General features: G+C 31.1%; 1 protein-coding gene across 1 annotated transcript; it reads left to right on the top strand.

The window, feature by feature from the left end:
• The first annotated feature begins 243 nt into the window (after nucleotides 1–243).
• LOC112001962 (putative disease resistance protein At1g50180) lies at nucleotides 244–16,086 on the top strand. Its single transcript, XM_065764263.1, is given in 4 exon segments — nucleotides 244–1,569; nucleotides 8,855–10,672; nucleotides 13,358–13,389; nucleotides 15,750–16,086. Coding segments are annotated over 2 exon segments (2,859 nt in total). The 5' UTR covers nucleotides 244–521; the 3' UTR covers nucleotides 10,666–10,672; nucleotides 13,358–13,389; nucleotides 15,750–16,086.
• The last annotated feature ends 1,625 nt before the right edge of the window (nucleotides 16,087–17,711 follow it).

Genomic DNA, 17,711 nt, shown 5'->3' with positions numbered 1-17,711 from the left:
GTATTGCAAAAAATGTTATGGACGTAATACTTTTTATTGAAAAATATAATTGTTGGTAAATTTTATATTATTTAATGAGTATAAATAAATCTATTTTTTACCTATTATTTAACAAATGTATAATAGTCAATTTATATAAACTACATTTTCTATTTTTTCACTTTTCTTTTCAACTAAATAAAAAAGTTTTTCATCTCTATACTTTTCCAACCTTCCAACTAAACCCACAAAAAAACCTTTTTTTTATCATCCCACAATTTTTCATCCCCCCTCCCCCCTTTCTGCTCTTCCAACCAAACGACCCTAAGGCTTGAAGCATTTCCATCTCTCTCCAACAACTTGCACATAGCAAGCTGTATCTAACCAACTATATTCACGTTATGTAACTGTCATCACTGATCCAATGGAAACAGAAGTGCCTAAAGGGCAGGGTTGAGTGAATTCTTACAAAGAGTGTAATTTCTTTCAAACTCTGAATTAACATCCAAAGTCCCTATTCATCTTCTTTCTGGTGAAGAGGAATGGCTGTGTCTGTTGTGTCCGGTGTGGTGACAAGGCTTAGTGACTTGCTCGCACAAGAAGCAATATACTTGTACGGTGTGAGTGACAAAGCTCATGAGTTACAAATTGAGCTTACACGGATACAATGCTTTTTAAAAGATGCAGATGCGAGGCAGAATGAATCAGCGTTTGTAAAGAATAGCGTCGCAGAAATGAAAGATCTTGCTTATGACGCAGAAGATGTCATTGCGACTTATGCGCTCACAGTTGCATCCAGAAAGGGAAGAGGCATACAAAAGGTCCTAAAGAGGTGCGCTTGCATCTTGGGTGAAGGAATTACGGTGCATCAGGTTGGGTCAAAGATTGATGCTATGAAGACGAGAATATCTAATTTGAAACAGAGTTTTCAAGAATATGGCATAATAAGAGAATCAACCATTCAAGCTGGTGGGCCGAGTTCTTTGAATGAGCCACAACCAGAGCAAAGAAAAACATATCCTTATCTTGATGATGACCCTGTTGGGTTCAACAATGATCTAGATAAATTGGTGGAGATTTTGCTGAAAGAAGAGGAAGGCACTAGAGTTGCTTCCATATATGGTATGGGTGGTCTGGGAAAGACCACTCTTGCCAGAATGGTTTATAACGACCCTAGAGTCAAGCAGTACTTCAACGGCGGCTGCGCTTGGGTATGTATCTCACAACAATGTCAAAAAAGACCTGTTTGGGAAGAAATTATGATCAACCTTCTCCCTCAATCTCAAAACGATCAAAAGGAAAAAATTAAAGGGTGGAGTGATGGAGATCTTATCAAGAAACTTCGTGAAGTTCAGCAAAAGCAAAAGTGTTTGGTTGTTCTAGATGATATTTGGAAAATTGAGGATTGGAACATTTTATGTGAAGCTTTCCCAGTGAATGATACTAGAAGTAAGATATTGCTTACCTCTCGTAAGAATGATGTGGCTTCGCTTGCGAATCCTAGAGTTGTGCATAATTTGGAGTGTCTAAATGAAGTAAATGGTTTGGAATTGTTTGAAAAGAAGGCAATATCTTGGAGATCAGCTACAGGTAAATATCTAGTACTACTTTATTAAATTTTCTTTTTTGGAAATATTAATTCGAAGTAAATTTTCTTTTCATCTTTTAAATTAATTGACGAAATTTAAGAGTAGCGAAAGGTGTTACACGCATAAAACATATTTAGGGCATGTTTGTAGACTATAATAGACTTATATACTTCATAAAAAAAAAAAATGACTTATAGACGCTAATGCCTGTATAAAACACAATTAATTGATAAAAGAATTTAAGACAAAATAAACAATAACTTTTTAATATTAAATTTTGCTAGATCTAAAGGAAAACATATATGTGTGTGTTCGTTTTTTTCCCTCTAACATCAATCTTTATTTGGTGTATGTGAATATAGAAATTAGAAACTTAATCCCAAATTCTTGAACAAAATGTCGCCTCAAGGAAAAGCAAAGGGTCTTATTTCAAAAAAAAAAATTTTGGGTTAAAGTCTTATTTCGATTTGTTTTGGTATGGCTAGCTTGCGTTTGATGACACCAAAACATAAAATTTCAATACGACAATAAAAGGTAGATAAATATTTCTTTAAAATATTTGAAAAAGTGTAAGTAAATACTGGTTATATAATTTTAACAATTGATATAATAAGTGGGTTCTATTTAGCTCAACTAGTAAAATTTTTAATGGTTAAATATTAATTGGTGTTTTGATTTGATGATAAAAAACACAATCGTTAAAACCCATTGGACAAACTTTAATTTTAAATTATGTATAATAATTTTTCCACTCAATTGTAACTTCAAATTTCTTAAAATAAAGGCAAAGAATTAAGTAATTAACTGGTTAATAACATAAATCATTTCATTTGAACAAAAAGACTATTATCTATTTGGGGGTGGGGGTGGGGAGATTAAAAAAGAAAGGAGATCCTATATATTTTGTTTTGAGGGGCTTTAATATTACTAGATTTATATAACGGGAAAATTATATGACAAAAAGGTAAAAATTCAAGTTTGAACACTTCTAGAAGAGCCTCTCCTTGTCTTAATGAAGCCCCTGTTAATTAGTGTTAAACTAAAAAATATGTTTTTCTTCTCTCTCAAAAAAATAATAATAATAATAATAATTCTTGTCACTATAGACATAAAATTGACAAATGGCCAAGCTAAAAGTTCATATTTAAACTAGACGCAAAACAACTAATGATAATTCCAGAAACTGACTTGAGGGTATATTAACAACCATGGTTTTAAAAATTGGAACAGCCAAAGAATTGAAAAAGTGTCTAGTTCCTAATTTTTACTCATTGAACCAGTGATTTTTACGATTTTTTTTCAGATTAGTTGAAGGTCTAGCCCCTGATAGTGATTAAACCAACCCGTCCAATCCAGTTTTTTATACCATGATAATAACTTGGTGAATTTTATTTTCAAAATATTTGATAAATATTAATGCACATAAAATGGAATTGAATTTTAAATAAATATTAAGTTTAATTAGATTTTAAATAAATTTGTGAAATTGACATGGCCAAGCGCTTCTAGATGGGCTAAAGGCCATATATTAGTATATCATATAAAGTAGTGCTATTGGCACACCAATTTTAAAATAAAATCTAGATGGCAAGTTATTACTAGTTTTTATCTGTGTCTACTACTGATTTCACATTTTTACTTATCATTAATAGTTTGCCACCTAGACTTTGTAGTAAAATTGTTGAAAAAATGTTGCTTATAGCTTGACTCTATTAATTTTGTAAGCATGGAGCAAACATACATATACACACACACACACATATATATATATAGACACACACACATACATACACACACATACTAGTCGAGAACGTACCAATGCATAGTCTAGTATAACATAGTATGATCTTCTTCTTCTTCTTTGTATGATATATAGTTATTAATAGCATTTGACATTTATTAGGATAAAATTTGTATATAAAACTATATATTCTACCATTTAAAAAAAAATGATGTGCACAAATTCTAATAAAGGATTTGAATATAAAATATAATTTAATTACAAATATATGACATGTCAAATGGTGAGAGTTCAAAAGTTTATGCGATACAATATTATGAGGTGAGATAAAAGTCAAACGGCTTTGGTTGTATATACATATAAGTTGGATTCAAGTTATACTTACTATAACATTGAATGTGAATTTTAAAAAATCCATTGTTCGATAACAATTGTATCTTATACCCTCCATGCTTTAAAAATTTCAAGATGATAAAAAAAATTAATAACTATGTCATTTATCAAATGTTTAAATTTTAAGTTTTTATATTTCAAAAATATGCATAAAAACTAAATTTATAAATAAAATAATAAGCAATTGTGGATTGGCATGAAATTTTGTGTTAGTTTTAAGAATATAGAAAGCATTTAATCCAATGGTCGGATTTTTAAAATATTAATCCAATAAAAGGTATTAAGTAGTGTATATTACTTAGAGTTATACCAAGTAATTTGAATCCAACTTGATATAATAGTGTTTAGGAACCTCAATCATGTATAGCATTTTAGCACTATAATGAAAATATCGAGTGTTCAAAACCCTCACGGCCTCACCTTGCCTTGTTATAACTACCAAATTATATAAATAAAATAAAAATGTGTAAAGTGGTGTATTCTTGAGAAGGAAAGATAATTCTTTTCATTTAACCTTCCACATTATTAAAACTTTATATTTGTTTTAATGTATTAATTACTCGCTATGTGTTTTAAGGTAAATGCATTTATTTCCAATGTAGTACTAGTTATTAATATATGGTGCATTAATTACTATATATATTATATTAAAGTAAGAGCTTAATCAAGTTAGAAAATTGATGATGATATAGCTTTAGTGGATGAATGCAAAGTTAGAAATTTGGCAAGACTCTCTAGAATTTAAAGACTTTCGATTAAGTATGAATAAAACAAAGTACATGAAATATAAGTTTAATTAAAGTAGAAACAAAAACAAAAGGGCAATAACACTTGATGGTCAAGAGGTACTAAAGAGCAACAACTTTTGATACATATTGGATCAATAATTCATAAAGATAGAAAGATTGAAGAGGATGTGAATCATTAGATAAAGACATAAGAGTACGTTGGATGAAGTTGAGAAACACATCATGAGTATTATGCTATAGTAAAATACCTATTAAGTTAAAGGAAAATTTAATAAGATTGCTATATGACTATGCTATGTGGTACCGAACGTTGGGTTGTTTAGAAGTAATATATTTACAAAATAAGTGATCTAAAATGAAAATGTAAAGTATACCATATATATATATATGTGTGTGTGTGTGTGCGTGTGTATGGTTGAGTTCAAGTTACACCTAATGTAAGTCTAAGTAATGTTACGTCACCCAGTAATTTGTTATAAAATTCATATTTTGAAAATCCTATCGTTAAATTACATGTTCTATATGTTCTTAATATTTATGTCAATTTTCATGTTAATTGGATGTTATTTACCATTCAATCCAAAAACTCAATTTTTATGCATTGTGTTATACTACAAAAACTTGGATTTAAACAATTGATTGATGACATAGTTATTAATCTTTGATCACCTTAAAATTTTGCAAGCGTAGAGAATATATGAAGATAATGTAATCTAATGGTGGATTTGTCAAAATTTATATCTAATTAAAAAATATTGGGTTGTATAACATTGCTTAAAGTTTCATAATAAATGCATATAGACAAAATTTAGCTACAAAACTGATTGTAATTCAAAGCTACAATTTTATTCAATAAAATAAATGTTACTATATATTTTTAAAATCTAACTGTTGAATTGCATGTTTTACATGCTTTTAATACACATATCAAATTTTGTGTCAATCGGATATTATTTATAATATAATTTATAAACTTATATATTACGTATAATTTTAAACTACAAAAACTTGCAATTTAAAAAATTTATTGATGACATAGCTATTGATCTTTACTTTTTTAGAAATTTTACAAGTATAGAGGATATAAGAAGAAAATATAATCTAATGGTAGATTTTTCAAAATTCACTCATAATAAAAAGATATTGAGTAAGATTGTAGTTTTAGGCTTTAACTAATTTTGTAATTAAATTTTATCTGGTGCATATTACCCATTAAAACATGACTATTAATTAGTAATACTTTGACATAAATGCAACATTGGTGAGATGAAAGGCTAAAAGAAGAGAATTATGAGGAATGCACGCATGACAACCTCATAAGGGCATCCGTTAACTTTTTATGGGAAAATAAAAAGTTAATGGATTTATGCCATCTGTTAACATGGCATAACCTCACGTGTTTAAGGAACAATTTTAAAAACTTTTTAAGAAAAAATAAAAAAATAAATAATTTTTTTAAAAAAATATTGTTTAGTATTTCTAATACCAATGTGAAGCTTTCATGTCACTATAGCCAGCCCTACCAGTAACTGTTGTTGACACAAACACTGCTAGGGCCAAAGACCTTTCCACCACAACACGCACCATTGCCATGCCAAGTTCCTTGCACCTTTTCTTGTCAAATGCCACTGTCACACCAAGAAAGAGAAACGCATATGTGCAAACAAATTCTAAAGAAAAAAAAGTCTTATCTCTTTCCTTTAATGTTTCAAATAAGAAGTTTTATATCTGTTTTATAACAACATCCTAAAAAATGCATTGTTTTATACATTTTTAATGAAATTCACTACTAACATACATAGTAAAATTTAATGCTTTATATTTAAAAGAAAACATTTTTTTAGATGTTCCATTTTCCCTATAACTTGTATCTCATCATCAAATAAATTTTACTATCATGGCTTTTTCTTTCCTTCACATTAAGAATGATATAAGTATTGTAATATTAAATTTTTATATATCATAATATAGTCTCAAAATTCATATAACAATCCTTTTAAAGTTATATAAATATTGTTAATATATTAAGGGATTTTCATGGTTCTTTTATGTAATATTATTAACTTAAATAATAAAAATAAAATTTCATTCATTGTTTCACTAATAATGTCTATTGATTAGAAATGATTGGAAGCAAAAATAAATTTTTTTTTTTAGGATTATACTTTTACCTAATATTTTAAATAACAAAACTTATGAGTTTTCATGCATCACAATAATAAATAATAGTATTAGTTTAAAATTTTCTTTTGAAAAAAAAAGCCTGCAATGCATGGAACTATCATATTATATATATATATATATATATATATATATATTAATAAGTAAAACTTATAGAAAATCCAATTAGATTCTACAATTGAAATCCAATGTTGAGCCATGTGTCATAAATTATTTATTTTTAGAGAGATTTATTTCTTAATTTTGGAGCCAAATGTGGGATCATATCATAAATATTCATCTAAGTGAATTATTGAGTACAAAAACCAAAGAATCTAGAATTAATGAACTGTAAAAAAAAAAAAAAAAAAAGTGCTTTACAATATCAAAAATTAAGAATTAATAAAAAAAATTTAATGGACAATTTACATTTTCTACCTAATAATATTCTTACAATATTTTTTAAAGAGTTAACAAAATATAAGAATTACTATATATCAATAGTATATATATCTATACTACTATTTAAGGGGCTTCTTTATTTGGGATCCTCATTTTATATTCAAAAATGTCTCTACACCTCTATGTTTAAGTAGAGACAAAACTAAAGGACAATCTGGTAAAAATACAACTCTAATTTCCACTAAAACATTACCTAAAAAATAGGGTCACTATTTTGTTGATTTTCAAATTGCTTTACTCATTTATAAATTAGATTTTCAAAATAAAAATTATATATAAAGAGTAAAGAAATAGTTTTTTTTGTTTTGTTTTTTTTGGCTATAAAATAGGATCACTAAGCCCAAAGTTTTCACTTTTTTTTTTCCCTCTTAGATTGTGATAAATGGAAAATTATGACACTAAACCCAAAAAAAGCTTCATCGCACACGCGAAGTGCGTGTGATAACTCCTATTAAAACATTGCCTAAAAAATAAAGTCACTCTTTTATTGATTTTCAAATTGCTTTATCCACTTATAAATTAGATTTTCAAAATAAAAATTATATATAAAAAGTAAAGACACAAGTTTTTTTTTTTTTTTTTTTGTTATAAAATAGGACCACTAAGCCCAACGTTTTCACTTTTTTTTTTTTTTTTCTCTCTCAAATTGAGATGAATGAAAAATTATGACACTAAACCCAAAAAAGCCTCATTGCACGCGTGAAGCGCATGTGATGATGCTAGTTACTATTTAAGGGGCTTCTCTTATTTGGGATCCTCTTTTTTTGTTTAAAAATGCCCCTACACCCCTATCTTTAAATAAAGACAAAACTAAAAGACAATCCAGTAAAAATACAATTCTAACTCCCACTAAAACATTGCCTAAAAAATAGAGCAACTCTCCTTTTAATTTTCAAATTGCTTTTATTCACCTATAAATTAGATTCTCAAAAAAAAAAAAAAAAAAAATATATATATATATATATAAAATAAAAACACAGTTTTTTTTTTTTTTTTTGCTAAAAAAAAAAAAGCCTCATTGCATGTGTGTGATGAGGTTAGTTTAAATTATATATATAGGATTTATAATATGCATATTAATGTATATTTTTTAAGTATATCCATGCATATGTATAGAGTTGCAAGCTAGTGTAAAAAAAAAATAATTGTAATATGATCATATTTATAATTTATTAGGGGGGAGGGGGGGAAGAGGAAACAATAGAGTAGTAGCCTAATTATGTTGCAAATAAAAAAAGAATTAATAGGGTAAATGCATTTATTTTTGTTAATTAATTGCATGCAGGAGTTAATATAAAAAATGATATTCTTGCTCAAATTGACTTACTTTCGCAATAACTGAATCAAAATCTAGGAAATTATAAAAACAAGTTTAACAACATACAATCAAGAATATCAAAAATAATTGAATGCTTGCATTTGTGGAAACTATTAACTATTTGTCAATTCACTCAAACAATAGATCTGTATTCTTAATTATATTAATTCTAACCATTTATATTAACAAAATTGTATTTTCTCACTTTCTAATCACATGTAAATGGTACGGTCCTGCTAAAAATATTGTATTATAAAAAATGAAATTTGGATATTGACCAAGAGTCTGCTAAAAGCCATATATTAATATAGTCCATATGCATGGAGCAAAGTTCCCCAAGTGGTTCATCTCTAGGCTTTCTAGTCTTAAAATATAGTTTCATTTTATTATTTTAGTTGCTAATGTTGTGGTTCTCGTTGTTCAATAATTAAAAATATTATTTTGTTTGTTGTTGGCTTTCCAGACCCCGTGATCAAAATTTATACAGCAGAGTTAGGCAAGAAAATGATTGAATATTGTGGAGGTTTACCATTGGCCATCGCTGTACTTGGAGGTCTTTTAGCAACAAAGCAGACATTGGAAGAATGGGATGATGTGCATAAACATGTCAAATCATACCTTTATGAAGAACAAAACTTACGAGTCAACAAGGTGTTAGCTTTGAGCTATAAGGACTTACCTTCTCACTTGAAACCATGCTTTCTTTATTTAGGCCATTTTCCAGAGGATTTTGAGATACCGACAAAAGAAATGATTCGAATGTGGATGGGAGAAGGTTTTATATCACAAATTCAGTACGGAGGAGGAAGAGAGGATACAATGGACGATGTGGGACATCGATATTTAAAGGAGCTAGCACAGAGGTGCATGGTTCTGGTGGGGAAAAGGAGCTCACTTGGAAGGATTAAAACTTGTCGAATCCATGATCTTATGCGAGACTTTTGCATATCAAAAGCCCAAGAGGAAAATTTTCTCCATTTCACCAATATTCTTTCCATGAAACAGCGTGAAGTGCAAATCGGTAAAGTTCGCAGACTCGCTATCATTTCAAAATCAGGTGAAAATTCCATTAAGGGAATTAAATTCAACGAATATCCTTACCTTAGGTCTCTTCTCCACCTTCCACCTCCGGGTCCTGAATCTTATTTTAAAGAATCCCGTTTCAAGAAATTCAAGTTGGTTAGAGTCTTACATCTAGAAAATTTTAATAACCACCAAAGAAAATTACCTAAAGACATTAGATGTCTCATCCACTTGAGATATTTATCTCTGAAAGGAAGCACTATAAATGAGGTGCCATCATCTATTGGCAATTTGAGGTGCTTGGAGACACTAGATTTGCGGATTGGGCAACGATATGATTGCAGTTTACTAGACTACATTCACTTAAGTACTAGTTTATTGGATGTCATCGTGCCAAATGTGTTCAAGTATATGAAACAGTTGAAGCATCTTTATTGACCATATTCATATAAAGTATGCGGTAAGTTGGAATTGGCTAATCTTTCTTATTTGCACACATTAGTCAATGTCCAGCCCAAAACCATCCAAATTCCCACATGGTTTGAACTCAACCGTCTTCGGGTTCTTAAAGTGAGGAATAATAAACGGGCCCATGATGCAATGCAAATGCTAATATCAGGATGTCCACTTGTAGAAAAGCTAAATCTATGTAGCCTTGTAAAGAAGCTTCCAGAAGCTCACCAATTCTCTCCAAATATTGCCAAGTTGACCTTAGAGTTGACTCATCTTAAAGAAGACCCAATGCCAACCTTAGAGAAGTTGCCCAATTTAAAAATCCTCCGCCTCCGTTATGACTCTTTCGTAGGGAAGGATATGGTTTGTTCTGAAGGAGGATTTCCTTTGCTTCAGTATCTTCTCCTTCAGACCTTGGTCTCCTTAGAGGAGTGGAGGGTGGAGGAAGGAGCCATGCCCAGTCTCTGCCATTTGACAATTGAACACTGCTATAACTTGAAGAGTATTCCAGATGGACTGAGGTTCGTCACAACCCTCCGGGAATTGGAGATCAATGACGAAGATAGGCTTCACGAAGTCAAACATGTGCCTTCCCTTGTATCTGAAAACTGTGACAGAGAATTCCAGAAATTGAAGATCGATGACGAAGATAGGCTTCACGAAGTCAAACATGTGCCTTCCCTTGTATCTGAAAACTGTGACAGAGAATTCCAGGAATTGAAGATCGATGACGAAGATAGGCTTCACGAAGTCAAACATTTGCCTTCCCTTGTATCTGAAAACTGTGACAGAGAATGATAATCAGGTACAGTAATGAATTCTTGCATATTTGATAAATTTTAGGGCGCTTCTTTTCTTATAAATATCTCTCTCCAATTAATTCAAAATTTCCCCGATAATATTAAGCAAAATATTTCCGTAGTAAGGGTATTTCTTCTTTTGATTAGAATGAAGCGCTTATCTATTATTTTCCGCAATTTACACACTTATTCATTATCTTCTGAACCCACAACCAATCTCTCCATTATATTAAAGCAAATTCTTTTCTGTTTCATCTTGTGGTGGTCTCTTGATTTTTGCCACTGTTATTAATGGTTTGTTCATTCTTTTCTCCCATTTTTTTGGGGTCTTTCAACTTTCTTTTCATTCCTACATCATAAATATATATTGGTTGGTGTCAGTTATACAATTTGAAGAATATGTAAAAAATTATGAAGTAATTTGGTTGTTCTTAACAGTAATTTAAATAGTTCAAGTTGAATAGTGTTGGGTAAATATGAGTTGTAAAAATGCTTATTGTATACTAGAAGATGAGGTTCTTATATAGTTATACTATTGTGATTAGTGGGGAATCATAGCCTTTGATTTTGTAGGATATTTGTTTTTGAAAATTTTCTATCAAGAGTAGTATCAAATGATTATTTATGTTTTCTATTTCTCAGTATACCCATAATTAATGTTTTAGGCGAGCCTTGAGTTGATAACCATATGGGAGTTTTATTTCTTTGCAAATATTTTAGTGTTTTTAACTTGGACTGCTCAGCTTAGTTTCACTCTAATCTCAAGGATTGTAGAACTTTCTTTGCCTCCATTGGCAATGAGAAAAATGCTAGATTTTACCTGATGGCAGGTATTTTTGGAGTATAAAGGTCCCACAAGATTGAACATGGGGCTGCAAAGCTGTCCTAAAACTTAGAAGTGAGGTTAGGAATTTCATAATGTTTGAAGTTGGGGATGGTAGCAGGTTTTCTTATGATATGATAATTAGGATCCTACTAGGATCCTTTTCATGAAGTATAGCTTTAGGATTATCCATGGTGCAGCAACTAAATCTGAGGCAAAGGTGGATTCTGTTCTGAAGAACAAAATAAGGGTTTGGAAACCTGCAAGGTCCAAAGAATTAATCACCATACAATGCCAGTTGTGTTTGGTTGAGATTAAAGATGAAGATAAAGCTAGGTGGTCTGTGACTAGATCAGGCTAGTTGCTCTTGTGCAGCCATTTGCAATGAACATAATGCGAAGGCAGATGAGGTGGGGTGGTAGAGACTGTGGTGGTTTAACCTTGCTATCCCCTGGTTCTGTTTATTGGTTAGTAGTCAAAAACAAACTAACAACTAGAGAAAGATTTGCTTAGTGGGGCTATACTGGTGGCTTCTTGTGTGTGTTTTGAGAGTAGAGATCATCTTTTCTTAGCATGTTCTTTTGCCAAGAGAATCTGAGACGCTGTCACTATGCACTGCATAGTTTCAGAGGCTAAGTTCAACTGGCATGATCTAATGAGATAGGGCATTATCAAGAGAGAAGCCTGAGATTATCTATTTGTAAGCTTGCCCATTGGGCCAATGTGTATTAGGTTTGGTCTTGGAGAAATGCCATTATACATAATGGGTTAGTGTGGCCTGAAGAGCAGATTTTGAGAAGAACTTAGAAGGATATTAGAGGTTGATAGGAATCTTGAACCAAATTCCAAATATCATTTTTGAACAATACTCTCTGCTATAATTTTTTTTGTTATTCCAAAAATTTGTGTGTATTACTGATGTTTAGGAGGTGTTTTGTTTTGGTGTGAAAGTTTCTGTAATCTGTTCTTACTTGAGTTTCTGTTGTGTTAATTTGTAAGAATCTAGTCTCTTGGGATAAGATTTGGGATTTAATAGCCCCTGTTGTATTCTTTAGCCTTGGGTTCACTGTCCCCAGTTTCTGTAGTTTGCCTAGCTTTTGTCTAGTTTGTTCTCTATTAATGATATCCTTTACTAATTCATCCAAAAAAAAATATTTTAACTAAGATTAACTGAATTATTTAGTCATTCTTAATATAAATGTTTTTAATTATAAATTTACATTCTCAAATTGTTGAAATTGTAGCAGTCATGTTTGCTGTTAATGTCCTGTGAACTATTGTGTTTTTCAATCTTCTTCTGCATCTATCTTATTGAGCAACAAAAAAAACCTGTCAGCACTCCTTGCTCCTAGACTTCTATTGGTAGCCTCTATGGCCATAATGGTTGTTTGTGTTTTGTTCATTTATTTTTTTCATATTTCTGTAAACCTCTAGGCATAAGACTCAAAGTTGATTGAAATTCAGTTTTTTATTTTCAAAAAAAAATTAAGAAAAAAGAACTTCACACTATCATTTACAAGGAGTAAAAATTGAATTGCAATTTATACGATTATTTATTAGGTTCTGAACTCACAACTTACCTCTCCATTATATTACAAGAAAATTCTTTTCCACTTCATCTTGTGGTGGTATCTTAATTTTGCTACTTTTATTAACGGTTTCTTCTTTCCTTTTCTCCCCTTTTTTGGGGTCTAACTATATTTTTTTCTAGGTCCTTCTACTTTCTTTTCGTTCTTACAACATAAATATATATTGGTTGATGGTGTAAATATAGTTCCAAATTTTACTTTAATGAGTTCATGTCTATGGTATATTTCATTTTTGATGTTTTAGGCTTAATCATTCTCCTTCGGTTTTTTTTTTGCAGGTGAGATCATTTATGGTCTGCAACTAGTACAGGTTGGTGTCAATTATACAATTTGAAGGATATGATTGCACAGGCTCATTAAACATATTCTCTGATGTGTATTGTTTATCTCACAGCATTTTAGATGTGTATTGTTTATAGTGAAGCTAGTTCAGTCTGTCCTTGTGTTAAGCAGTAGCATTGTATCTTATTGAACTGGGAATATCAATTAGCATCGGTAGAAATTGCTGATAGATAATCGGAACACTATAAATTCAACATCATACATAATCAAAGTAATCATTAAGCAGGAATTTGGTTGTTCTTGATAATAATTTATATAGTTGTAGTTGAATATATTCTTAGGTGAATATGAGCTGTAAAATACTTCTTGTAAACTAGAAGATGATGTTCTTATACTATTGTGATTAGAGGGGAATCATAACCATAGTACATTTTTTATTATTTTTCTGTTGAGAGTAGTAGCAAATGATTATTTATGTTTTCCATTTCTCAATATACCCACAATTAATGTTTTGCGCAAGCCTTGAGTTGATAACCATATTGGAGTTCTATTTTTTTTTTTTTTGCAAACATTTAGTGTTTATAAGTTTCCAAGAGCCTTGTAGCTCAACTGGTTGGCACCTCCTAGAGTGTCCATGACATTTAGGGTTCAAATCCCCCTTCCTTTGTTGTAACTATCGAATTATCATTTTGGTGTTTATAACTTGAACAGCTCAGCAGTAGTTGCCCTTCAACCTCAAGGATTGTAGAACTTTCTATGCCTTAATTGGCAATGAGAGGAGTGGTAGATTTTTTCTCATGGCAGGTATTTTTAGACTGCAAAGGTCCCATGAGATTGTACATGGGGCAGCAGAGTAGTCCTAAAACTTAGAGGTGAGTTTAGGAGGTTGATAAAGTTTGATGTGGGGGATGGTGGAAGGTTTTCTCATGACTTGATAATTGGGATCCTATTAGGATTCTTTTCATGAAGTATAGCTTTAGGATTATCCTGATGCAGCAACTAAATCTGAGGAAAGGTGGATTCTGTTTTGAGAACAAAACAAGGGTTTGGAAACCTGCAAGGTCCGAAGGATTAATCACCACACATAGCCAGTTGTGTTTGGTTGAGCTTAAAGATGAAAATAAAGCGAGGAGGTCTGCAACTAGATCAGGCTTCTGCTCTTGGGCAGCCATCTGCAATGAACATAAAGCTAAGGCAGATGTGGTGGAATGGTGGAGACTGGTGGTTTAATATTGCTATCCCCTTGTTCCCTTTATTGGTTGATTAGGAATAAAAAAACAAATTGAAAACTAGAAAGAGATTAGCTCAGTGGGGCTATACTGGTGGTTGCTTGTGTGTATTTTGAGAGTAGTGAGCATTTTTCTTAGAATTTTCTTTTGCCATGAGAATCTGGGACACTGTCACTAGGCACTGCTTAGTTTTAGAGGCTAAATGCAACTGGCATGATATAATGAGCTAGGGCATTACAAACTTGAGATGGAAAAGCCTGAGATCATCTATTTTTAAGCTTTGCTTTGTGGGCCGCTGTGTATTATATTTGGTCTTAGAGAAATGCCATTATACATAACGAGTTAGTGTGGTCTGAAGAGCAGATTTGTAAAAGAATTAAGAAGGATGTTAAAGGTAGATTAGAGCCCAGAATTAAATTGCAAATATCATTTCTGAACAATATTCTTTGCCATATATTCTTTTGCTATTCCAAATATCCATGTTCTGTTATGGTCAATGTCCTATGAACTTATTGGGGCTATATTCATTTACATCAATCTTTTTGTGTGAACAAAACCCCATTAGGACTCTTTACTCCTATATTTCTCATGTACCCTTTAGGGCCTTTATGTATTGCTCTTACTGATTGTGCATGTTTTGCATTATAAGTTAAAACTTATTTGTTAAAATTTTGTCTCTACAGATGTCTTCTTAGAATAGGTTTCCAAAGAGAGATCAAGGGAGTAAAGACTTAAGACTTCCTGCCACAGCACTTTAACTAATTAATTCTTCATGTTTGTTCATTTACATTGAATGGTTGGAATCCATAGAAAAGGAATTTTTCCCTGATAATATTTAGCAAAAAGAAGCTATTATCTATTCTTTTCTTGAAATTTCACACATTTACAAGCAAATTCTCTTGTGGTGGTATCTTAATTTTGCCACTGCTATAAACAGTTTTTTCTTTTCATTTTCTCACGTTTTTTGGGGTCTTTTTATTTATATCTTTCTTTTTTGGTACTTGTACTTTCATTTCATTCCTACAACATAAATATATTGGTTGATAGTGTAAATATAGTTCTAAATGTTACTTTAATGAGTTCATGTCTACATAATATTTCATTTTAATTCATTTTTTGATGTTTTGGGCTTAATCTGTCTCCTTTGGTTTTTTCGCAGGTGAAATCATCCATGGTCTGCAACTGGTACGGGTTGGTGTCAGTTATACAATTTGAATGATATGATTGCCAAGACTTATAAAACATATTCTCTGATGCCTATGTGTTGTGATGTAAAGAACTGTTTGTTTGGTGATGGTACTCTACGCTGTGATATTTTGTTGGCTGGTTTGTTTTTGCTTTAGTGTGTTTGTTTTAGTGTTGCTTTCTTGTTCCACTTTGCTATGATTGCACTCTTTGTTGATGTATTCCGTTGAATAAAAAGAAAACCAATGTATCATTGGAGGAGAAACATAATTCTTCATTTAATGTGGGATTCCTCATATTTCCTTGAGTAATGTTTATCTTACAGCATTTTAGATGTATATAGTTTATAGTGAAGCTAGTTCAGTCTGTCATTGTGTGAAGCAATAGCACAGTATCTTATTGATTTGGGAATATCAATTAGCATGGACAAAAATCACTGCCTTTTCCGTATCAATTTAGTAACTAAAACACTAGTTATGTGCAATTGAGAAATAAAAAATTATGCAGACAAATTATGTTAGATGGAACTTCTATTCCTATTAGATTTTATGTCGTAATTGGAACTTTATAAATTCAACATCATACATAATCAAATTAATAATTATGAAGCAATTTGGTTGTTCTTAACAGTAATTTAAATAGTTCTAGTTGAATAGAGTGTTGGGTAAATATGAGCTGTAAAATGCTTATTGTAAACTAGAAGATGAGGTTCTTATACAGTTATACTATTGTGATTAGTGGGGAATCATAGCCATTGCATTTGTAGAATTTTTTTTTTTTGAAAATTTTCTGTTGAGAGTAATATCAAAAGATTATTTATGTTTTCCATTCTCAGTATACCCATAATTAATGTTTTAGGCGAGCCTTGAGTTGATAACCGTATGGGAGTTTAATTTCTTTGCAAACATTTTAGAATTTATAACTTGAACAGCCCCGCATAGTTTCACTTCAATCTCAAGGATTGTTGAACTTTCTATGCCTCCATTGGCACTGAAAGGAGTGTCAGATTTTACCTCATGGAAGTATTTTTGGACTATAAAGGTTCCACAAGATTGTAAATGGGGTAGCAGAGCTGTCCCAAAACTTATTAGTGTGGTTGTGAGGTTCATAAAGTTTGGTTTTGGGGATGGTAGAAGGTTTTCTTATGACATGACAACTGGAATCCTACTAGGATCCTTTTCATAAAGTATAGCTTTAGGATTATCCATAGTGCAGAAACTAAATTTGAGGCAAAGATGGATTCTGTTTTGGAGAACATAAATAATGGTTTAGAAACCTGCAAGGTTCAACGAATTAATCACCATACAATGCCAGTTGTGTTTGGTTGAGCTTAAAGATGATAAAGCTAGGTGGTCTACGACTAGTTCAGACTGGCTGCTCTTGTGCAGCTATCTGCAATGAACATAAAGCTAAGGCAGATGTGGTGGGATGGTGGAGACTCTGGTGGTTTAACTTTGCTATCTCCTGGTTGCCTTTATTGGTTGATTAGGAATTAAAAAAAAAAAAAAATGACTAGTAGAGAAATTTGAAAATTTTGGAACAAAGATGTACTTGTATTGAACATTCGACTATAAAGAAACTGTAAATTAGAAGGGATAAATATTCTAACAAAAGAGAGATTTGAAAATTTTGCATCTTAGAATCATTAATGTTTTTAAGAAATTAATTGGTTTAAATATCTTTGAAAAATCTAAATCTTGTTCCTTGATGAAAATAAGATTTCTAGTTAATTAATCTTCCCATTTTGGATTAGAATTTTGTAACTTTGATGTCAAGTATGATGAAAAAGGGAACTCGCACCACCATAGAGACACCCAACCATTATTCTTATAATTCATGATATTGTTAAAATCCAAATTTATTCAGTTATGCTCCTGCTTCATCAATCATGTTCTCTCTTTGTTTGTTAAAGAATAAAAAAACTGGCCCTGCTGTA

Source organism: Quercus suber, unplaced genomic scaffold (assembly GCF_002906115.3).
Source record: "Quercus suber isolate HL8 unplaced genomic scaffold, Cork oak 2.0 scaffold_547, whole genome shotgun sequence".
Lineage (NCBI taxonomy): Eukaryota > Viridiplantae > Streptophyta > Magnoliopsida > Fagales > Fagaceae > Quercus > Quercus suber.
This window is presented reverse-complemented; position numbering and strand designations above follow the sequence as displayed.